At 36.6% G+C, this 18,437-nt stretch overlaps 1 protein-coding gene across 50 annotated transcripts in view; it reads right to left on the bottom strand.

The window, feature by feature from the left end:
- MAP2 (microtubule associated protein 2) overlaps positions 1-18,437 on the bottom strand; it is a 310,061-nt gene that overhangs the window by 67,751 nt on the left and 223,873 nt on the right. For 48 of the 50 annotated variants that reach the window (XM_024355043.3, XM_054679276.2, XM_054679277.2 and 45 more), the window contains one exon: positions 12,581-12,871. In XM_024355043.3, coding sequence (XP_024210811.2) covers positions 12,581-12,842 — 262 coding nt within the window. In that variant the 5' untranslated portion in view covers positions 12,843-12,871. Of the gene's footprint in view, positions 1-4,649; positions 4,840-12,580; positions 12,872-18,437 lie in introns of those variants that run through there. The other 2 variants (XM_063790719.1, XM_063790718.1) reach the window with 2 other exon arrangements.

Raw genomic sequence — 18,437 nt, 5'->3', positions numbered from 1 at the left:
TTTCTTATAGCAATCAGGATTTATAAAGAATTAGATGAGAACCGGCCTGGAGAAAATAAATATCTTACATGCGTTGTGATCTACACCAAGTTAGTGCAATATCTGGAGAAAAAGCCACTTTCCCCAGGTCAGCATTTGTGTTCCAGTAAAGATCGAAGGAAAGCAAGTTTATTCCAATTTTTTTAATGCTTTAGTCACAAATCTCTATTTTTCAAGCTGATGAGAAAAACAACCAAAGCCAATTTTTAAAGAAAGACATAAATAAACATGAGCTGAAGATGCAAAATTCAACAAGGAGAAAAAGTATCCAGTGAATTGATTTATTTTTTAAAAGTGGTTATAAAAGTAAGTCAATAATTATTATTACTACTATTAGTTTCCTCCTTGGAGAAGAATTTCACTAAACACTGAAATATTTAATGATTAGATTTAGAAAATGTAAATGGGAGCATTTTCATTCAAATATGTCAAAGGAAAAGAAAATTATGGATCACAGGAAGCTTTTTATTAAGTGAAAAATGAAAACTAAAATGAAACTAAGGAATTATATTTAAGTGAAATCACAATATTTTCCTAAAGTTAATGTATAAATTCCTAATTTGATATGATAATGTTGTTTACTATCTAAGAACTCATTTGCAAATAATTTTATGCACTCAAAGATGAAATAGAGAAAATAAAGGGCATTGGTGACATTTGGTCTTCAAAAATAGGATACATAATATCTTTCCAAGACGATACTGGTATACTCCTTTAAAGGAGGCACATATTAAATCCATGACTTAGAATATCCAAATGCTTTAAGATTTAGATTGCCCATTTGTCAGAAATGAGATTTACTTGAGCTCCTGACCTAGAACAGTGCAGCAATCCTTATTTATAGTCAGAGGATCAAAAAAGACATGCATTATAGAGTTCCATTTACAGAATATTTCAGTGGCATTTTCAACCTGAGCCAATTATTACACTGGCCTCAATTCTGCAGAAATGAACATGAAAAATTTTTCTGTATCTATGTATTTCTTAACCACTAGATTATCTTTTAGAAAGTTCATTTATCTGGACTTTCATATTATTTTCAGCTCAGTAATTTTCATCATCAAGAAAATATCTCCAATTCGATATCTTACTGCCATCTTCAGTCAAAGATATATTTTCTTTACTCCCAACTCTCACTCCCAATTTCAGAACAAGTCAAGTCTTCCACCATATACTTTCACTACAGTATTTTGGAGTTCCTACCTAATTTGTTTCTGTTCTAACCGACACTTTTAAAGTCCTTACTTTGAATCTAGACTGTTTTCAGTTTCCTGATTACCTCTTCATTCTCAGTTTTCCTTTCTTTTCTTCTTCTTTTTTTTTTTTTTTTTTTTTTTTTTTTGAGATGAAGTTTCGCTCTGTCACCAGGCTGGAGGGCAGGGGCGCGATCTCAGCTCACTGCATGCAACCTCCGCCTCCTGGGTTCAAGCGATTCTCCTGCCTCAGCCTCCTGAGTAACTGGGACTACAGGCACGCACCACCAAGCCTAGCTAATTTTTGTATTTTTAGTAGAGATGGGGTTTCACAATGTTGGCCAGGATAGTCCCAATCTCCTGACCTCGTGATCTGCCTGCCTGCCTCAGCCTTCCAAAGCGCTGGGATAGAGGCATGAGACACGGTTTTCTTTTCTAATATAGTCTTTCCTGCAAATTTATTGTTCACAATGTAGTATAAATTTTGTAGACCATTTTGTTTATGTGATTTCCATTCTCAGAACTATATATGGATACTCTCTCTTCTTTTTTTTTTTTTTTTTTGTTTGAGACAGGGTCTCACTCTGTTGCCCAGGCTGGAGTGCAGTGGCGTGATCTGACTCACTGTAACCTCCACCTCCTGGATTTAAGCAATTCTTGGGCTTCAGCCTCCCAGGTAGCTGGTATTACAGGCATGTGCCACCATGCCCAGCTAATTTTTGTATTTTTAGTAGAGACAGGGTTTCACTATGTTGGCCAGGCTGTTCTTGAACTCCTGACCTCAAGTGATCCGCCCATCTTGGCCTCCCAAAGTGCTGGGATTACAGGCGTAAGCCACCATGCCCAGCCCTCTCTTCTTTATATTAATTCAAAAAATATGTATTAGCACATACATATTATAGAAAATAAGCACTGTGTTATATACAAAAAGGAAAAGAAAGACGAATGAAGTACAGGTTCTACCCCAAAGCGTTTCCAACCTACTGACTGTAATAAAAACAAATAACAAGTAACCTCAGTAAAATGATTGCTATGATCAATTGTATTAGCAAGATATAAACATGGTACTTGGGGGTGTTCAGAAGAGGAAGACTCATTTGAGAGAATAAAATCAACAACAGCTCTTTATCTTTAATGGTAGACTTCCGAGAACCTTTGCTGTAGGGTGGTACCTTTCCAAAATGTTTTTCCTATGACTTCTTGCACAATACTGCATGGGAATGAAAACACCACAATGTAAACTTGCCCATTTACATTCGGCAAATGCAACGTGTCACAAAAGAGAAAATTTTAGACCAATCGGAGGACTGATCATTCATGCTGGAGATGCTTTGCAAGAATCAGAGGTGCTCATATGCCAGCATCACTTTGACCTGTGTTTACAAATTAAAAATATGGATTTTCAGGATGCTTAAACTGAATCATATATATTTAGGATGATTTTTCTCTGAATCTTGATTCCTCCTTTCTTATCTATTTTTGCCTAATGCCTTCTTGCGTATTCCTGAAATCAACTGTATTTTACTCTCATTTCTGTGTTCTAATAACTACCCAGCATTTGCAAAAATTGTTAAAAGCATTGTTAAAAGTTGCATGACAACCTATGACATATGTTTTCCCCTTCCTTTGCTCATCAGCTTGGCTGGTTTTTGAACTGTATTTTCTATGAGTGTTGCTGAATGGTGACTCATTCAGTGAGACGAGCTACACAGTGAGCCGGCAGGACACGGTTTAGTGTCCTTTTCCCCCAGGACTCACGATGCCAGGTCAGATAATGCTGAAGCTACCAGGTCTGCAATGCAGCACCAGTTGTTCTGTTCATCCTCTCCTGATATGATTTCCAGACTCCCCTGACAGTCAAAGCACGTGCTTTATGTAATGTACTGGGGAGCAGTGAAGTGTGAGGGAATGAGAGGAAGAGAAAAAGGCTTGACACACTGAAGCAGAAAGAGTCAGTTTATCTCAGTAGCTTGGAGGGGAAAAAAGAGGACTGATAACTGCTGGGTACTCTCCAGTCTACTTAATAACCTCCCAACCGCAATAAAATCAAACCCAATTCTAAACCGCAAGGCAGCATTTGGCATACAGTGGCAAATATTTTTCTCAGACATACACAAGTAATATAATCAAAGAATATATATATGTATATATATATATCTCACACTTAAAAACACATTATTGCTTGATAAGAAATATAGTCTCAAGATATTTGAGCAATTTATTTGTTCAAAAGTATTAGATTTTTTATCTTATCTTTTTTTTCTTTTTCTCTTTTGTGAGGAGAAAATACTTTACAGATAAAGGCCATGCATAATCCTAACCAAAACAAAGGCTTAGACAGTCCAAAAATGAGTCTAGAAGACTCACTCCCATTACTTATTACTTTCATCTGTTTGCTAAAAATAAAAAAAGAATTTAAGAATTGTTTTAAATTTTTATCTAAATGGAGGTTTTTTAAATCTCAAAAAAATTGAAAAACATTAAAAGAAAAATATGATGACAAAACATGACAGCATATTAGAGGAGAGAAAACTTAACAAGATCTTGGAAAAAACGGGATGAGAGAAAGGTCAAGTAAAAATTACAATGATAATTAAATTATATTTGCGTTTAAAAACAAACTAGAAAGAATAATTTTCATAAATAAGTCTGAATTGTCACTGGCAAAAATCTGTTTCGTTAAGATTCAAATTCAACAAAATAATTTTTAAAATGTCAGTGGACCAAAACGTTTGAGAAAATACTTTTTGCGCTTGTTATGTAGTTCTGACATTTAGCACAAAGCGAGACAAGAAACGAGACTGATTTCCACAGTGCATGGGAGGAATTTTCTTGAGGAACACACATAGAAGTACATGTGAATGCAATTAACCTCAGTTTTTAAATATCCTATTATATTGTGTTAGATAGAGGCTTGCTCTTCACAACTTGAAGTGTTTGTAGGCAATTAAAATTCCAAGGAATAAAATCATACCTCAATTTGTTGAGTCATAGGGTTTAATGGAAACAAGTCTTGAGAAACCAAGTTTTCCTTATATATCGATTAAGAATTACCGTCTTAAGAAAATCTCATCCTACCTTAAGACTGGACTACAGAGCAAAGACAGATTTTTATGGGACAAACTACCATATAACTGTACAATGAAACAAAACTTTATCTGATGTTGGTTTTTTTCTTCTAATTTGTAAAATATCAAACGCTGTGGCTGGCAATACCTGCTATATACAACCTCATATTGTATCAAGAATAAAAGACACAATTCTTTATTATAATATCCATATAAGCTAGCCCTAAATTAGGTTCAAATCCTATTCATCAACAAGCCAAGCCAAATATTATGATTGAAGCTAATCCCCACAACCAGCTTCACCTAGTAGAGAGACCACATAGGACAAAGCAAACGTGACAATACAAACCTCGTGGAACTGCCTTTTCTATCAATCCTTGTCTTTCTCACTCTTTCTAGCCCCGGATGCCTAACCTTTAGAAGGAAAACACTGAAAAGATCCCCATTTTCTGTCCTCATCCATCGGTGCCACCAGGCCCAGATGCTTCGCAGTGAGGCTGTGTGGTTTTCTGCAGATCCACCCTTGAATGCTAAATAACTCTGCTCTGCACACTCCTCTCTCTGCGGAGCTCAGGGAAATGGCAGCCAGAGCAATGAGTGGTTGGCATGGCAACTAGGAAAGGAAAATCTGCAACCTCTCGCATTGTTAGGCGAGCTTGTTTATTTGCTTGGGGGGTTGGTGTGGATGGCTTTAGTCATTTTGCAGGAGAAATGGCTCAGTGCTATTTTGCTCTGCATAAATTAATATATTACATAGAATAGGCCATATTTTAAATGGGATGCTGACTCCTATTAGTAAATCGCGAATCTAGAAACGGAGGCAGGGGAGAAAGGGCGAGGTGAGAAAAGGTAGATTTGAATCTTCTGAGATTGAAAAGCAGAACAGAGAGAAAAGCTTTATTAAAGGCATATTCAGCTTTTTGCATGTGAGAGCTGCCAAACTTTTCCTTCATGTGTTTTCAAACTTAATAATTGCAGCAACAGGCCGGGTGTGGTGGCTCACGCCTGTAATCCCAGCACTTTGGGAGGCCGAGGCGGGCAGATCACGAGGTCAGGATATCAAGACCATCCTGGATAACACAGTGAAACCCTGTCTCTACTAAAAAAAAACCAAAAAAACAAAAAAACAAAAAATTAGCCGGGCGTGGTGGCGGGCACCTGTAGTCCCAGTTACTCAGGAGGCTGAGGCAGGAGAATGGGTGTGAATCCGGGAGGCGGAGCTTGCAGTGAGCCGAGATCGCGCCACTGCACTCCAGCCTGGGCGACACAGCGAGACTCCGTCTCAAAAAAAAAAAAAAAAAAAAAAAAAAAAGCAGCAACAATAAATGTATATAACTGAGTGTTGGTCACTTGGCTGCTGGAGTTATGTGGATGTGATAATGTAGGGCCAGATTTTAGAAGACATAGCTCCCATGGTGAGCTCCCTAAAAAAGTGACAACGCAAAGCCTGGAAAAGCTTTTCCATTCCTGCCTCTTTGGCAGTGGGTAGGTCTGGATAGCATGCCTGGAAATGATGGGGAGACAAAGGAATCCTGGTAAATTGTGGGGATTATAGTGAGGAATTGCCTTTTAATCTTTACATTTACCCAAGGAGATTGCTGATACTGGCCTTTGATCGTCACGTAGGCACTTTCTACTGTGACCAGCATTTTTTTTTTTTGAGACTGAGTCTCGCTCTGTCGCCCAGGCTGGAGTGCAGTGGCGCCATCTTGGCTCGCTGCAAGCTCCGCCTCCTGGGTTCACACCATTCTCCTACCTCAGCCTCCTAAGTAGCTGGGACTACAGGCGCCCGCCACCACGCCCGGCTAATTTTTTCTATTTTCAGTAGAGACGGGGTTTCACAGTGTTAGCCAGGATGGTCCCAATCTCCTGACCTCGTGATCTGCCCACCTGGGCTCCCAAAGTTCTGGGATTACAGGCGTGAGCCACCGCGCCCGGCCTGTGATCAGCATTTTTTTTTTTTTTTTTTTTTTTACTAGTGTTCACAGCACTGTACTTCAAGATAGTCAAAAATCACTAAAGCCTGATTTTAAATACTTTAAAAATGTTTTAGTATCAATAAACATCTCAAAATTGCCTCCCCTTTTTGTCTACTCAGATTGAAAACTAGGAATAAAGTTATGATATCATATCACTTAAAATTACATGAATGTGGCAGTTCTGGAATAGAAGAATTGTCTGCTTTGCCTGTAATCGATAACTGCTGCAACTAACTGCTGTTCTGAATGTGGCAGATGGGGATGGTGGAAAGAGCACTGGTCTGTAGGGCAAGAGACTTGCATTCTGGTAGTAGTCATATGACCTTCTGTGAAAAGTCATCTCACTGGTCCCTTCCAGCTTTCAATCACATCATCCACAACTGTGATAGAAAAGTAGCTAATTTCACCACTATTTTCTAATAAAGAACAAATCCTGACATTTGCAAAATTAATCCTGAGAGCAAGAAAAAAAAAATACACTCATCTAAAAACGTCTTGAAAGCTTTCACAATGAGTAGCATATTTATAAAGCCAAGTAAATTATAAACTATAGAAAAAAAATCCATACCACTTCTTGAGGGTAGGACAGTTGAGAAGAGAGTTGCATGAAATTCCTGAACACTGTGTTCACAATTCACCTCTCTTACTTTCTTACTGTGTAATAATGGGCAAGTTGCTCAGCCATTCTGTGCCTTAGTCTAATTATTTGTAAAAAGAAGACACTAATGACAGATATCCTCATGGAAATTGCAAAAAGATGAAATGAGATAAAAGATATGATGGTGCTTTATAAACTGAAGAGCACTATGGCAGCTTGCAATTCTATACACATTTCTAAGCTGTAGTTTATATATATTTCCATAATAGTTCTGTAAGCAATCCTTGAGGGATGAATAGAAATTAGAAAATTTTTTCCTCTCGGCCGGGCGCAGTGGCTCACACCTGTAATCCCAGCACTTTGGGAGGTCGAGGTGGGTGGATCACCTGAGGTCAGGAGTTCGAGACCAGCCTGGCCAACATGGTGAAACCCAGTCTCTACTAAAAATACAAAAATTAGCCAGGCCTGGTGGCAGGCGCCTGTAATCTCAGCTACTCTGGAGGCTGAGGCAAGAGAATCGCTTGAACCCGGGAGGCAGACGTTGCAATGAGCCAAGATCGTGCCATCGCACTCCAGCCTGGGAGACAAGAGCGAGACTTAGTCTCAAAAAAAAAAAAAAAAAAAAAAAAAAGAATTTTTTTCCTTTCTTTAAATGAAAAGTGAGCAACAGCAAAATTATTACTTTTTTAGAGCAAGGTCAGAAACATAGAACCACCACTTTGTTTGCACATCCCTGTTTTTGCTGCTAGAAAGTACCATATTCAAAATGATTCTGTAAACAGGCACAGTAAAGATAGGATTTGATATAATACTGTTAAGGGAATACTAGATGAAGTCAAAACCAATTACACTATTAAGTCACATGCACAATGATTACAGAAATCAATTGCTTTTCTGTGCCCTTAAAATTTGAAAGGTCACTTTCCACTTTCTAAAATAATTTTCCACTCAATATTTTACAAATTTTACAAATAATCCCTTTTGCCCTCTTATAAGATCTTGATACAAGTTCTAATATGAGTTTGGGCCCCAACCCTGGAACTGAAACTTAAGGATGAGGCTCCCAATTATCTTCAGAGCTGAAACTCTGTGGGGACCAAAATGCATTCCTCTTGCTTTCTTCAATAAAGATAACACAGAAAAGAGAGGAAAGAATTATTACAAGCCATTACTCTTATTATTTACGCTTTGGAAAACAATTTTAAAATGATGCTTTAACTTAAATGTGAGACCTCAAGCTATAAAAATCCTAGAAAAAAAAGCCCAGGAAAAACTTTTCTGAACATTGCCCTAGGCAAAGAATTATAATGACTAACACCCCAAAAGTAAATGCAACAAAAACAAAAATAGACTAATGGGACTTAATTAGATTAAAAAGCTTCTGCACAGGAAAAGAAATAACCAAAAGAGTAAACAGACAACCCACAGAATGGGAGAAAATATTTGCAAACTGTGCATCCAACGAAGCACTAAGGAATTCAAACAACTCAACAAGAAAAAAAAATCCTCATTAAAAAGTGAGCAACGGACATGAATAGACACTTCTCAAAAGAAGATGCACAAATGGCCAAATAGGTATGTGGAAAAAAATGCTCAACATCACTAATCATCAGGAAATGCAAATTAAAACCACAATGAGATATCATCTTACACCAGTTAGAATGGCCATTATTAAAAAGTCAAAGGACAACAGATGTTAACAATGCTATAGAGAAAAGGGAACTCTTAAACAATGTTGACGGGAATGTTAAATTACTACAGTCTTTATGGAAAACGGTATGGAGATTTCTCAAAGAACTGAAAATAAAACTACCATTCGATCCAGCAATCTCACTACTGGGTATCTACCCAATGGAAAATAAATCATTATATCAAAAAGGCACCTGCACTCATATATTTATTGCAGCACCATTCACAATAGCAAAGGTATGGAATCAACCTAAGCATCCATCAGTGGATGACTGGATAAAGAAAATGTAGTGTAGATATACAATGGAATACTACGCAGCCATAAAAAAGAATAAAATCATATCTTTTGCAGCAACATGGATGGAATGGGAGACCATTATCTTAAGTGAAATAACTCAGAAAGAGAAAATCAAATACCATACATTCTCACTTACAAGTGTGAGTTAAACAATGAATACACATGGACATAAATATGGAAATAATAGACATTGGAGACTCAAAAAGGTGGGAGGGTGGGAAAGAGGTGAGGGTTGAAAAATTACCTATTGAGTACAATGTTCACTATTCAGGTGACGAGTACACTCAAAGCCCAGACTTCACCCCTATGAGATATATTCATGTAACAAAACTTCACTTGTATCTCCTGAATCCATGAAAATAAAAATTAAAAACAAAAAACAAAGATAAAGATAAAAATTACGCTTTAGATTTATTATAACGACAGCTTTCCTAAGTGGCTAGATGCTTAATAGTTTCTCATTTCTTTTTTTCATGCTTCTGTGGCATGGCTTCCAAAAAGCACACTTTAGTGGTAAGAAAAAATCTTAAGGAATGAAAAATTATGCTATAGTTGAGCAAATAATTCTTTTTATGGATAGTTTTAAATCATAAAAAAGGGGACAAAATCTAGATGATGATGATGATTATTATTTTGAGACAGGGTCTTGCTCTGTCATCTAGGCAGAAGTGCAGTGGCCTGATCACAGCTCACTGCAGTCTTGACCTCCCTGGGCTCAAGTGATCCTCCCACCTTTGCCTCTTGAGTAGCTGGGACCACAGGTGCGTGACATCACACCCGGCTAATTTTTTTTTTGGAGATGAGGTTTTGCCATGTTGCCCAGACTGGTCTCGAATTCCTGGGCTCAAGCAATCTACTCACCTCAGCCTCCCAAAGTGCTAGGATTACAGGTGTGAGCCACCGCACCCAGCCAATTTAAATTATTATTGCCTTCTAATATTCTCCACCCTCCCACCCTCTGGTGTCAGTGCATAAGATCAAGGATACACTGACTATGGGTTTGCATCTTTAAAAATTATTATTGCCCATAATGAAGATGAACATTGAAGGAGTGGATGAGGGGGAAAAAAGGAAGGATCTTGGTTGAAGTGAGCCCACTCTAATGAAGGAGAAAAGGGGGAAGAAGATGACGATTGCATTTGATTTATCATGTGATCTTATTTATATAAATGATTAAAAAGAAACAAACTTGGAGAAAATATTATTTTAAAATGCAAAGAGGGGACTATAGCAAAAAAGGAAAGTAGAGGGAAGATTCTTTGATTTAATCAGTAATGTCCTGGATATTACAACATATAGCTGTGGACCTGATGTCACTGAGAAATGCCTCACGCTAACAGTGTCCTGAGAAATATCCTTTATAGGGAAAAATGTAATACAATGGTAGATTGTATAAAAGAGTGAGCTGATGTATAGATCCCTGGTCCTTTTTAAAATAATCACATCAAAATATTACGCCAGCTCATATCTATAGTCTCCATCATCAAAGGATAGCATTTCTAAATACCATATCTGGGATTTAAGAGCATTTGTTTATGCTGGAGATGATTTTTATTACACAATTTGTGAAACAGCTGTCAATAAACCATGAATGATAAAAGTTGTTACTTGTTAAATTACAGTTTGGAAATAAATTTAATTGCATATTAACTCATCACTGGAACATCCTCTGTAGATATGAAAAGATACTATTTTACATTTTCCTTTTTCTGTAGATTTCTACACACGCATATCTCATGGATTCAATACTTGGCTGGTTATTTCTAGAGGAAAGTTAATTTAAAAATCACACCATAGTTTAGTTTGGATTGACTATCACTCTGGTAGCCCATGGCTGACTGTTTACAATTTTTGTCACTCAGAACATACATACAAAACCTTTGTAATCAATCTCCAAAAGCTAATACCAAATGTGTTTGATACACATTGAGCTGAATTTAAAATTAACTCTGGATGTTCCTAAACCCATCATTTAAAAGAAACGTCTGTTAGCCTCTTTTAAATGTATATTATTTTCTCAGAGAAGCTGGTGATAACACACTGACTTGACAAATAGATTTTTCTGATGCTCTCAAATACTTAAGACCACTGAACAGATGAAATAGTGAATGGTGTTGGTTTTTACTGCATGACCAAGCACACTGCAGTGATTTTTTTTTTAGTGTATTACAAGCTTTCATAACAGGCACTGAGAGTCAACTGGCGAGAGCCCAAGGGACAAAGTAAGACTTTTCAATTGTTTTCACCATTAATGTGAAGAGGACTTTCTTCTTTTTGAATTTATTCATTTATTCCTTCATTCACTCACTCACTCACCACACATTTATGGAATATTGAAGGTCTAATGCTGCAAGATATGATGATGAAAAAAACCTTGACATATCATACTAACTCTTTTCTTCCTCACAACCAATATGCTATAACATGCTCTCATCTCCTCATGCTGCAATCCCTTCAAAATCCTCTTAGTTAGTGCTCCTGACACCCAAGTTCCACCCTCTTAAAGTTGTGTATACTCAGCTATAGAAAAATATTACTTGATCAAGAGTGCTATGTCATCCATATTGATACCACCACTACCACCAATAATAATAAAATTAACAGTTATTATTTCTTGAGCCATTCACTTTGTACACTTTACTATCTTATTTAATCCTCATTGTAACCATGAAATGTGCAAATAATATTTTTATTTTATTCTCAACCACAATTTCATACTAATTGAATGTATGTGCCTGTGGGGCACTGCACAGCTTCTCAAACCCTGGAATCAGGTTGGACACTATCACTCTCTTCTTCCATTTCACATGGATTTCTGCAGGGTACTTGCTTTTATCAGAACAACTGCTGAAAACCTATCTTTGCAAAGATATGATATATTAAAGGAATATAGTGTAATGTAATGTTGAAACTGTGAACTATCTTGAGCTAATAGTTCAGGCAGTGTTTGACAGATATTATCACTGTTCCCCTTAAATATTTAAAATACCTTGTTGTATTCTTGTGAATTTGCTGCAGCACCCCAAGATGATAAGATGATTTTGTGCACAATTTGGGGACTTTGGCCCAAAGCAGAAATAATCTGCTTTAAACTTTGCCTTTCTATACTGCTCATGTGGCACTTACATGTTATGCTTTGTATCCAAATAAACATATGCACAAGTCTCACGTCTGCTCCAAGACCATCTGATTCATGAAGTTCTGGGACCATTTCTTGCACATGCACTGGCACAGAAGCTAACACAATGCCTTGCATGTAGAAAAGCTAAACTGTAATTTGTTGAATGATGGATTGAAAAAATTACAGTATGTATTTACGTATTTTGCATTTTTCTGCTCTAAAAATTAGCTTCTAATCAATCCATTGGATTTAGGTCCAAGGTCATTTAAGAGAGTTAAAAAAAAAAACTATTTGTAAAGTTTTCTTTCAATGAGTTAAAATGCTGACAGTTTCTAGCAAAACATACATATACTCAGCCTGCAAAAATTCACGTGATAAAAATTAAATAGGGGAATGGGATTGAGAATACAGATAATGTGGGGAAACGTCAAGTTAGTTGCCATGATTTTTCTCTTCTTTTATTTCCTCTGACTGACTGGAATTTCAGTCCTAGCACTAGTGAAAGAGGATCAGTGCTGTATATTAATTTACTTTCAGACTAAACTGACTTCAAAGCACAAAGCAAGCACTTGGTGACAGCAGAGCCCTTAGTTACCTGCTGTTTCTCTGTCAGCTGAGGTCAGCTCTCCGTTGATCCCGTTCTCTTTGGTATTTGAATAGGTGCCCTGTGACCCATGCTCTCCAAAGGCACCCTCTTCATCCTCCCTGTATGGGAATCCATTGGCGCTTCGGACAAGTCCTTCCCCAGCTCCGCCTTGATCCTTAATCTCAGGTGGATGTGAGTGTGCAGATGCCTCTGTTAGCGGTGCTGAGGTCCAGTGAGGTGCCTTTGCTTCGTCTTTCCGTTCATCTGCCATTCTTCAATGCCTTGTTATTTCTCCTGCAACTGAAAGAGAAAAAATAGTAGCTATTACTTTGGGGAAATCTTCTGATCTGATATTGGTTGTACCAAGATAGGAAAAATTTATAGCAAACCGTGTGGCTTTCTATAGTCAAAGAAAACATGTACAATAACCTATGTTTAATATCAAGAATGGGTCAATTAGTTCATCTTGAGTTTTACAGCCCGTTTCTGGAATATTAGTTCTTTTAAAATAAGATCAAGGTCATTCTACACATATTCCTTTTTGTAAACAAACAAAAACAAAACAAAACAAAACAAAAAACCAAACAACCATGAAAAAAACTAGTGTTTGCATTTAGGTATACATCTTAATGAACTTTCATTTAATTATGGTCTTGAATGTTGACCCTATGGTAGAGTCAAGGAATTCTTCAGCATAGAGAAAATCTGCAGTATGAGAAAACTGGCTAGAAAAAGTGGGAGGAAGAATGACAGCAGGAATTCTATACCATGAAAAATTATCCCATGTACTCTCTTAAATCATGACTTTTAGTGAGATCTAGAAAAGACAATAACTAACATATTAGCCGTTTTGGTTTCAAGGGCGTTCAATTAAAGCCGAAGGTAGATACACTTTTCTGGATATGTAACAAACCTGCACGTTGTGCACATGTACCCTAAAACTTAAAGTATAATAAAAAAAAGAAAGAAAGATAGCTTTAACTTAATTTTTTTGATAAACTTTCCTGGACCCTATCTATAGACTAAGAGGAAATGACATTTTCTATTAATGTAAATCTTACAGAGAGAAAGGAAATAAATATAGCATTAGGCCTACATCCTATCTTATGGCATTATTTCTCAGCTAAATCAAATAAGATCTGAAAAAGTTAAAACCATTGACATACAACAGGAAGTTGTAAATTATAGCAAAGGATGAATGAGTTGTGGAGGAGGTGTTCTATACATGTTAATTGGATGGAAGATACTGCATGACCTTCTCTTACAAGCTGATATTACCAAGTTTAGATATATAATTGAAAAGAGGTGATTCACAACTCAGTTTTGGAAAGCTGTTGCCCACCATGTAGCCTTATTGATGGCTTATCGTCTCCACAGTAAGGATGACAACACAGGCAATACTGTCTTTGATGGAAACTAAGAACATCTTCCTTTTTCCAAAAAAGTATCTCAAGCAAAGGCCTCCAAAAAAGTAAGCAAAAATTATATTAAGACAAATACACTTCGTACTACCAAGCTCTGTTTGGAGAAAGTATAAATAAAGTAAGTTTTCCCATCAGATTACTAACAAGCATTTGTCTGGGGGGTTTTTAACTGAATTTTGTTGCTATCCTCCGCTCTCTCTATTTTCTGTTCATAGCAGGAAGAGCTAGATGAGTTAATTCATTTAAGCCAATTTGACTGCAGCACCAAATCTCTCCCAAAACTGATTCCCAAAACAGCTCTATTTATTTTCCCTAAGAACATATTTAAACAGGATGTAAAAATTTAGGTTTTAAAACATTGATTGAAGGGCTTATGAGTAAATCAGGGAGTATCGCTACCTCACTAACTATGTGAAAAGAATTGTGTGCACAGGAGAGTTTTCTCATCTATTAAATGAGAACAATGCTTAGTTTATTGGTTTGTTACCAAGTTTAAACAGAATAAAATAAAGGGCTCAACACAGTTCCTGGCATGCTCAATAAACAGTAGTTATTACATTTGTTATTGTTTGTTAATTATATCATTATTCATTACATATACAACATTGGCATAGGAATAGGAGCCTGAAAACTTGGTGAGTACAATAATGAGAGTTACTTGCAAATCTGTCCCCAGATATTGTGTAGGGATGAATGGATATCCCAAGACAGGCATGGTAAATGTACCAGACATGGTAGCCTAATGAGAAGAGAGCATCCTTGGAATTAACCTCTCCCTGTGTACATTGAAAAATTAGCTACATCTTTTTATAAAAACCATTCTGCAGTGTTCTACACTCCATTCTGCCATTTTCTTCCAGTCACATATCAAAAGATCTAGTTGGGTAGCCTAAGCATTGTGTTTCCGGTGAGTTGTGGTATCTTCATATATGTAAAGGATTGAGGAAATTATCTAGATTCTAATTGTGACCTTTTGGATCACAACATTTTACTGATAGATTCTTGCCTACATCAGTATCCTAATCTTTACATGCTTTTATTTCTTTTTTGTTTGTTTGTTTTACCAAAGAGCTTAATTAAGATTTCCATATTCTTATATGGCCCAATTTATTTTGTGTACACAGAGAACATTGTAAACAGAAAAAGTTTCACGTAAATAACATGCCTTGTTGATGTAGCTTTTTCTGAGTTAACAGGCTTTACATTTTTGAAAGTTTTAAATTTACAAAAATATTAAGCAGATACTATAGAGATTACCCATCTACCCCTTGCATACAGTTTTCCCTATTTGAAATATTTTGCATCAGTATGGTACATTTATATAATTAGTGAACATTACTTTTAACTACAGTCCATAGTTTATTTAGATTACTTTAGTTCTTACCTAATGTCTTTCGTTTTCGTTTCAGGATCTGATCCAGGGTACTTTATTATATTTAGTCCTCATGTCTCCTTAGGTTCCTTTAAGACCTTGACCTTGAAAGTTTTGATGAGTACTAATCAGATAAATCATATACCCCTCTATTGAGATCTGTCTGTTTTTTGTAATGATTAGTTTAAAGTTATGTGTTTTGGGGAGGAAGACCAAAGAAGTAAAGTGTTCAGATGAGATGCTAAGCTACGTGGGTAGGAACACTATGAGCCTTCTGAAAGCTTTTGATACGCTACTGGATATTTGAATCTCAGGCAAAGGCAGGGATGTGCAAAACATCCCAAACCAATTTGCCACAAAACTTTTTCTAACACCGTATTTATTAACATCCCCAAGAGGATCTGGGAAATATTTAGGTTTATACTTTAGTCCATGTTTAACTCTAGGAGTTCTAGCCACCAAATATTAAAAGCAAATACAACAATATAAGCACCCACAACTCTCAGTTACATTTGACTTCTCTCATCCCCCTGCCATAGAGCTTTCTGGAACAGATTTCTCAGTGACCAAGAATCCTTATTTTAAACCTAGCAAACCAACACTTAAATAGAGAGAGTGCTACTTGGTAATCATCCATTTAAAAATATTAAGATAATTTGTTTTCAAGAGGACAGACATTTAAAAAATGAATTCCTTAGTATTTAATGCTTTAGAGTTTTGAATTTTTAAAATTAGTTAATAAAAACTAATTTTGGAAGAAGAAAAGGCTGGCTAGCCATACTGATTTCGCTTAATACTAGAATCAAAAACAAATCAAAATTATTACCTAAAAAGTATCACCCAACTTCCTGGTAAGACTATTCAGATAATATTCCTTAAAATGTATGCAGATTAATCAGGTATTGCTTTTTAATTTATTGAGCTTTTTGAAAGAAGATAGTCTAACCATTTAGTAAGTAATTATCATTTTAGGAGATTTCAAACTAAAATAGCATGGCTCTGACAAAACTACTTTTACAGAAAATATAACTTGAAAAGATTGCCTCTGTTTTAGGGAAAAGTTTATTGAACAAAAGGAGACACTATTTGGCCACACTCATTTATAATCACAACATAATATTATTAAAATACCACCCGTAAATGATAAATTTCACTTATACTTCTAATCAAAATTTTGGGGTCATAGATTATCTCTGTTCTTCAAAATGGTATTTTCAACATAGTTAAAAGTACCATAGCCTTCTTTAATTTCTTCTTCCTGATGTAATATTATTTTTACCCAAATCTCTTTGAAAACCACGTGAATGTGCAATTAAAGAAGATAAAGACTGGGCATAGTTGCTCTTGCCTGTAATCCCAGCACTTTGGGAGGTCGAGGTGGGAGGATTGCTTGAGTCCAGGAGTTCAAGACCAGCCTGATCAACACAGTGAGACCCCCATCTCTACAAAAAATTTTTTTTAATTAGCTGGGTGCAGCTATGTAGGAGGCTGAGGTGGGAGGATCACTTCAACTGAGGACATTGAGGCTACAGTGAGCCATGATTATGCCACAGCACTCAACCTGGGTGACAGAGAAAGACTCTGTCTCTAAGCAAATAAAGATACAAATAAAAAAGTGAAGACAAAGACAAATTCTCTCCAAGTCTACTAAAAAATTTGTTGTGAGATACTAGGAATTTTTAACATTCCATTCCTACTGTACAATGGGAAACTCTCCAAATTGCAAAAGATCACAGATCTTAACTGCTCCTAACTGCCAAACAGCTGAGCATCTGCCACACAATCCCTGCTTTGATAGAGCAAGCTGAGATGCTACCTAAACAACTTTCTTTCTTTCTTTTTTTTTTTTTGAGACGGAGTCTTGCTCCGTCACCCAGGCTAGAGTGCAGTGGTGCGATCTCGGCTCACTGCAACCTCTACCTCCCAAGGTCAAGTGATTCTCCTGCCTCAGCCTCCTGAGTAGCTGGGATTACAGGTGCCCGCCAACATGCCCGGCTTTTTTTTTTTTTGTATTTTTAGTAGAGAAGGGGTTTCACCGTCTTGGCCGCTTTATTTCTCTTCCCTGAAAAGCCTAGCTTGATAATGTGAGCAAGGAAATCTAAGACTAAAACAATGATTTACAATTTATAATATATTGCAATGGGAATCTTACTTTTTAGGACAAAACACACGTCAATATACAATGGGAATACTGTTATGTGTGATAAGCATTTTTTAAAAATCCAAGACATGGCCAGGCACCGGTGGCTCACGCCTGTAATGCCAGCACTTTGGTAGGCCAAGTCGCGTGGATCATGAGGTCAGGAGTTCGAGACCAGCCTGACCAACATGGTGAAACCCTGTCCCAAGAAAAATACAAAAATTAGCTGGGTGTGGTGGTGTGTGCCTGTAGTTCCAGCTACTTGGGAGGCTGAGGCAGAAGAATCGCTTGAACCTGGGAGGCGGAGGTTGCAGTGAGCCGCGATCACACCACTGCACTCCAGCATGGGCAACAGAGCGAGACTGCGTTAAAAAAAAAAAAAAATCCAAGACGTTTAAACATCTATTGATATCAGGGTGAGATATTACACTTGACTTTATTGTATTATGACTATTATACTATATATTAAAGGGCCCAAGTATTCTTTCTAGGTAAGGTGTATTATTAAAAAAAAGAAAAAATATTGTGCCACCAGAAATGTTAGTTATGAATCTGAGTGGTGAGCTTTGATGTTTGCTACCTTAGTTGTTAAACAATTTTGTCTTGATATTTGAGAGTTTCTATGGACACATTTATTTCTACTTCATCAAAAGCTAAAACTTCTGTTTTTTAAAATTCCAGCTTTTTCCCTTGATAAACCTTAGATCTGTTTTTTTCATGCTAATGTTCTTGACAACAACATGAATGTTTTCATACCAACCTCTGACCACTGATCACTGCTGCACTCTGAATAATTTCACTTCTGGAAAATTATGAAAAATCGAAGATTCTTTAGTGTTTGTTGATCTGACATTAACCTTTGATTCCAATGATGTGAGCCAAACTAAGAGACTTGGTATTGATCAGATTTCTAACATATTGATGATTTAA

The sequence above is a fragment of the Pan troglodytes genome, chromosome 13, assembly GCF_028858775.2.
Source record: "Pan troglodytes isolate AG18354 chromosome 13, NHGRI_mPanTro3-v2.0_pri, whole genome shotgun sequence".
NCBI lineage: Eukaryota > Metazoa > Chordata > Mammalia > Primates > Hominidae > Pan > Pan troglodytes.
Note: the sequence above shows the minus strand (reverse complement) of the source record. Positions and strands in the feature narration are given on the sequence as shown.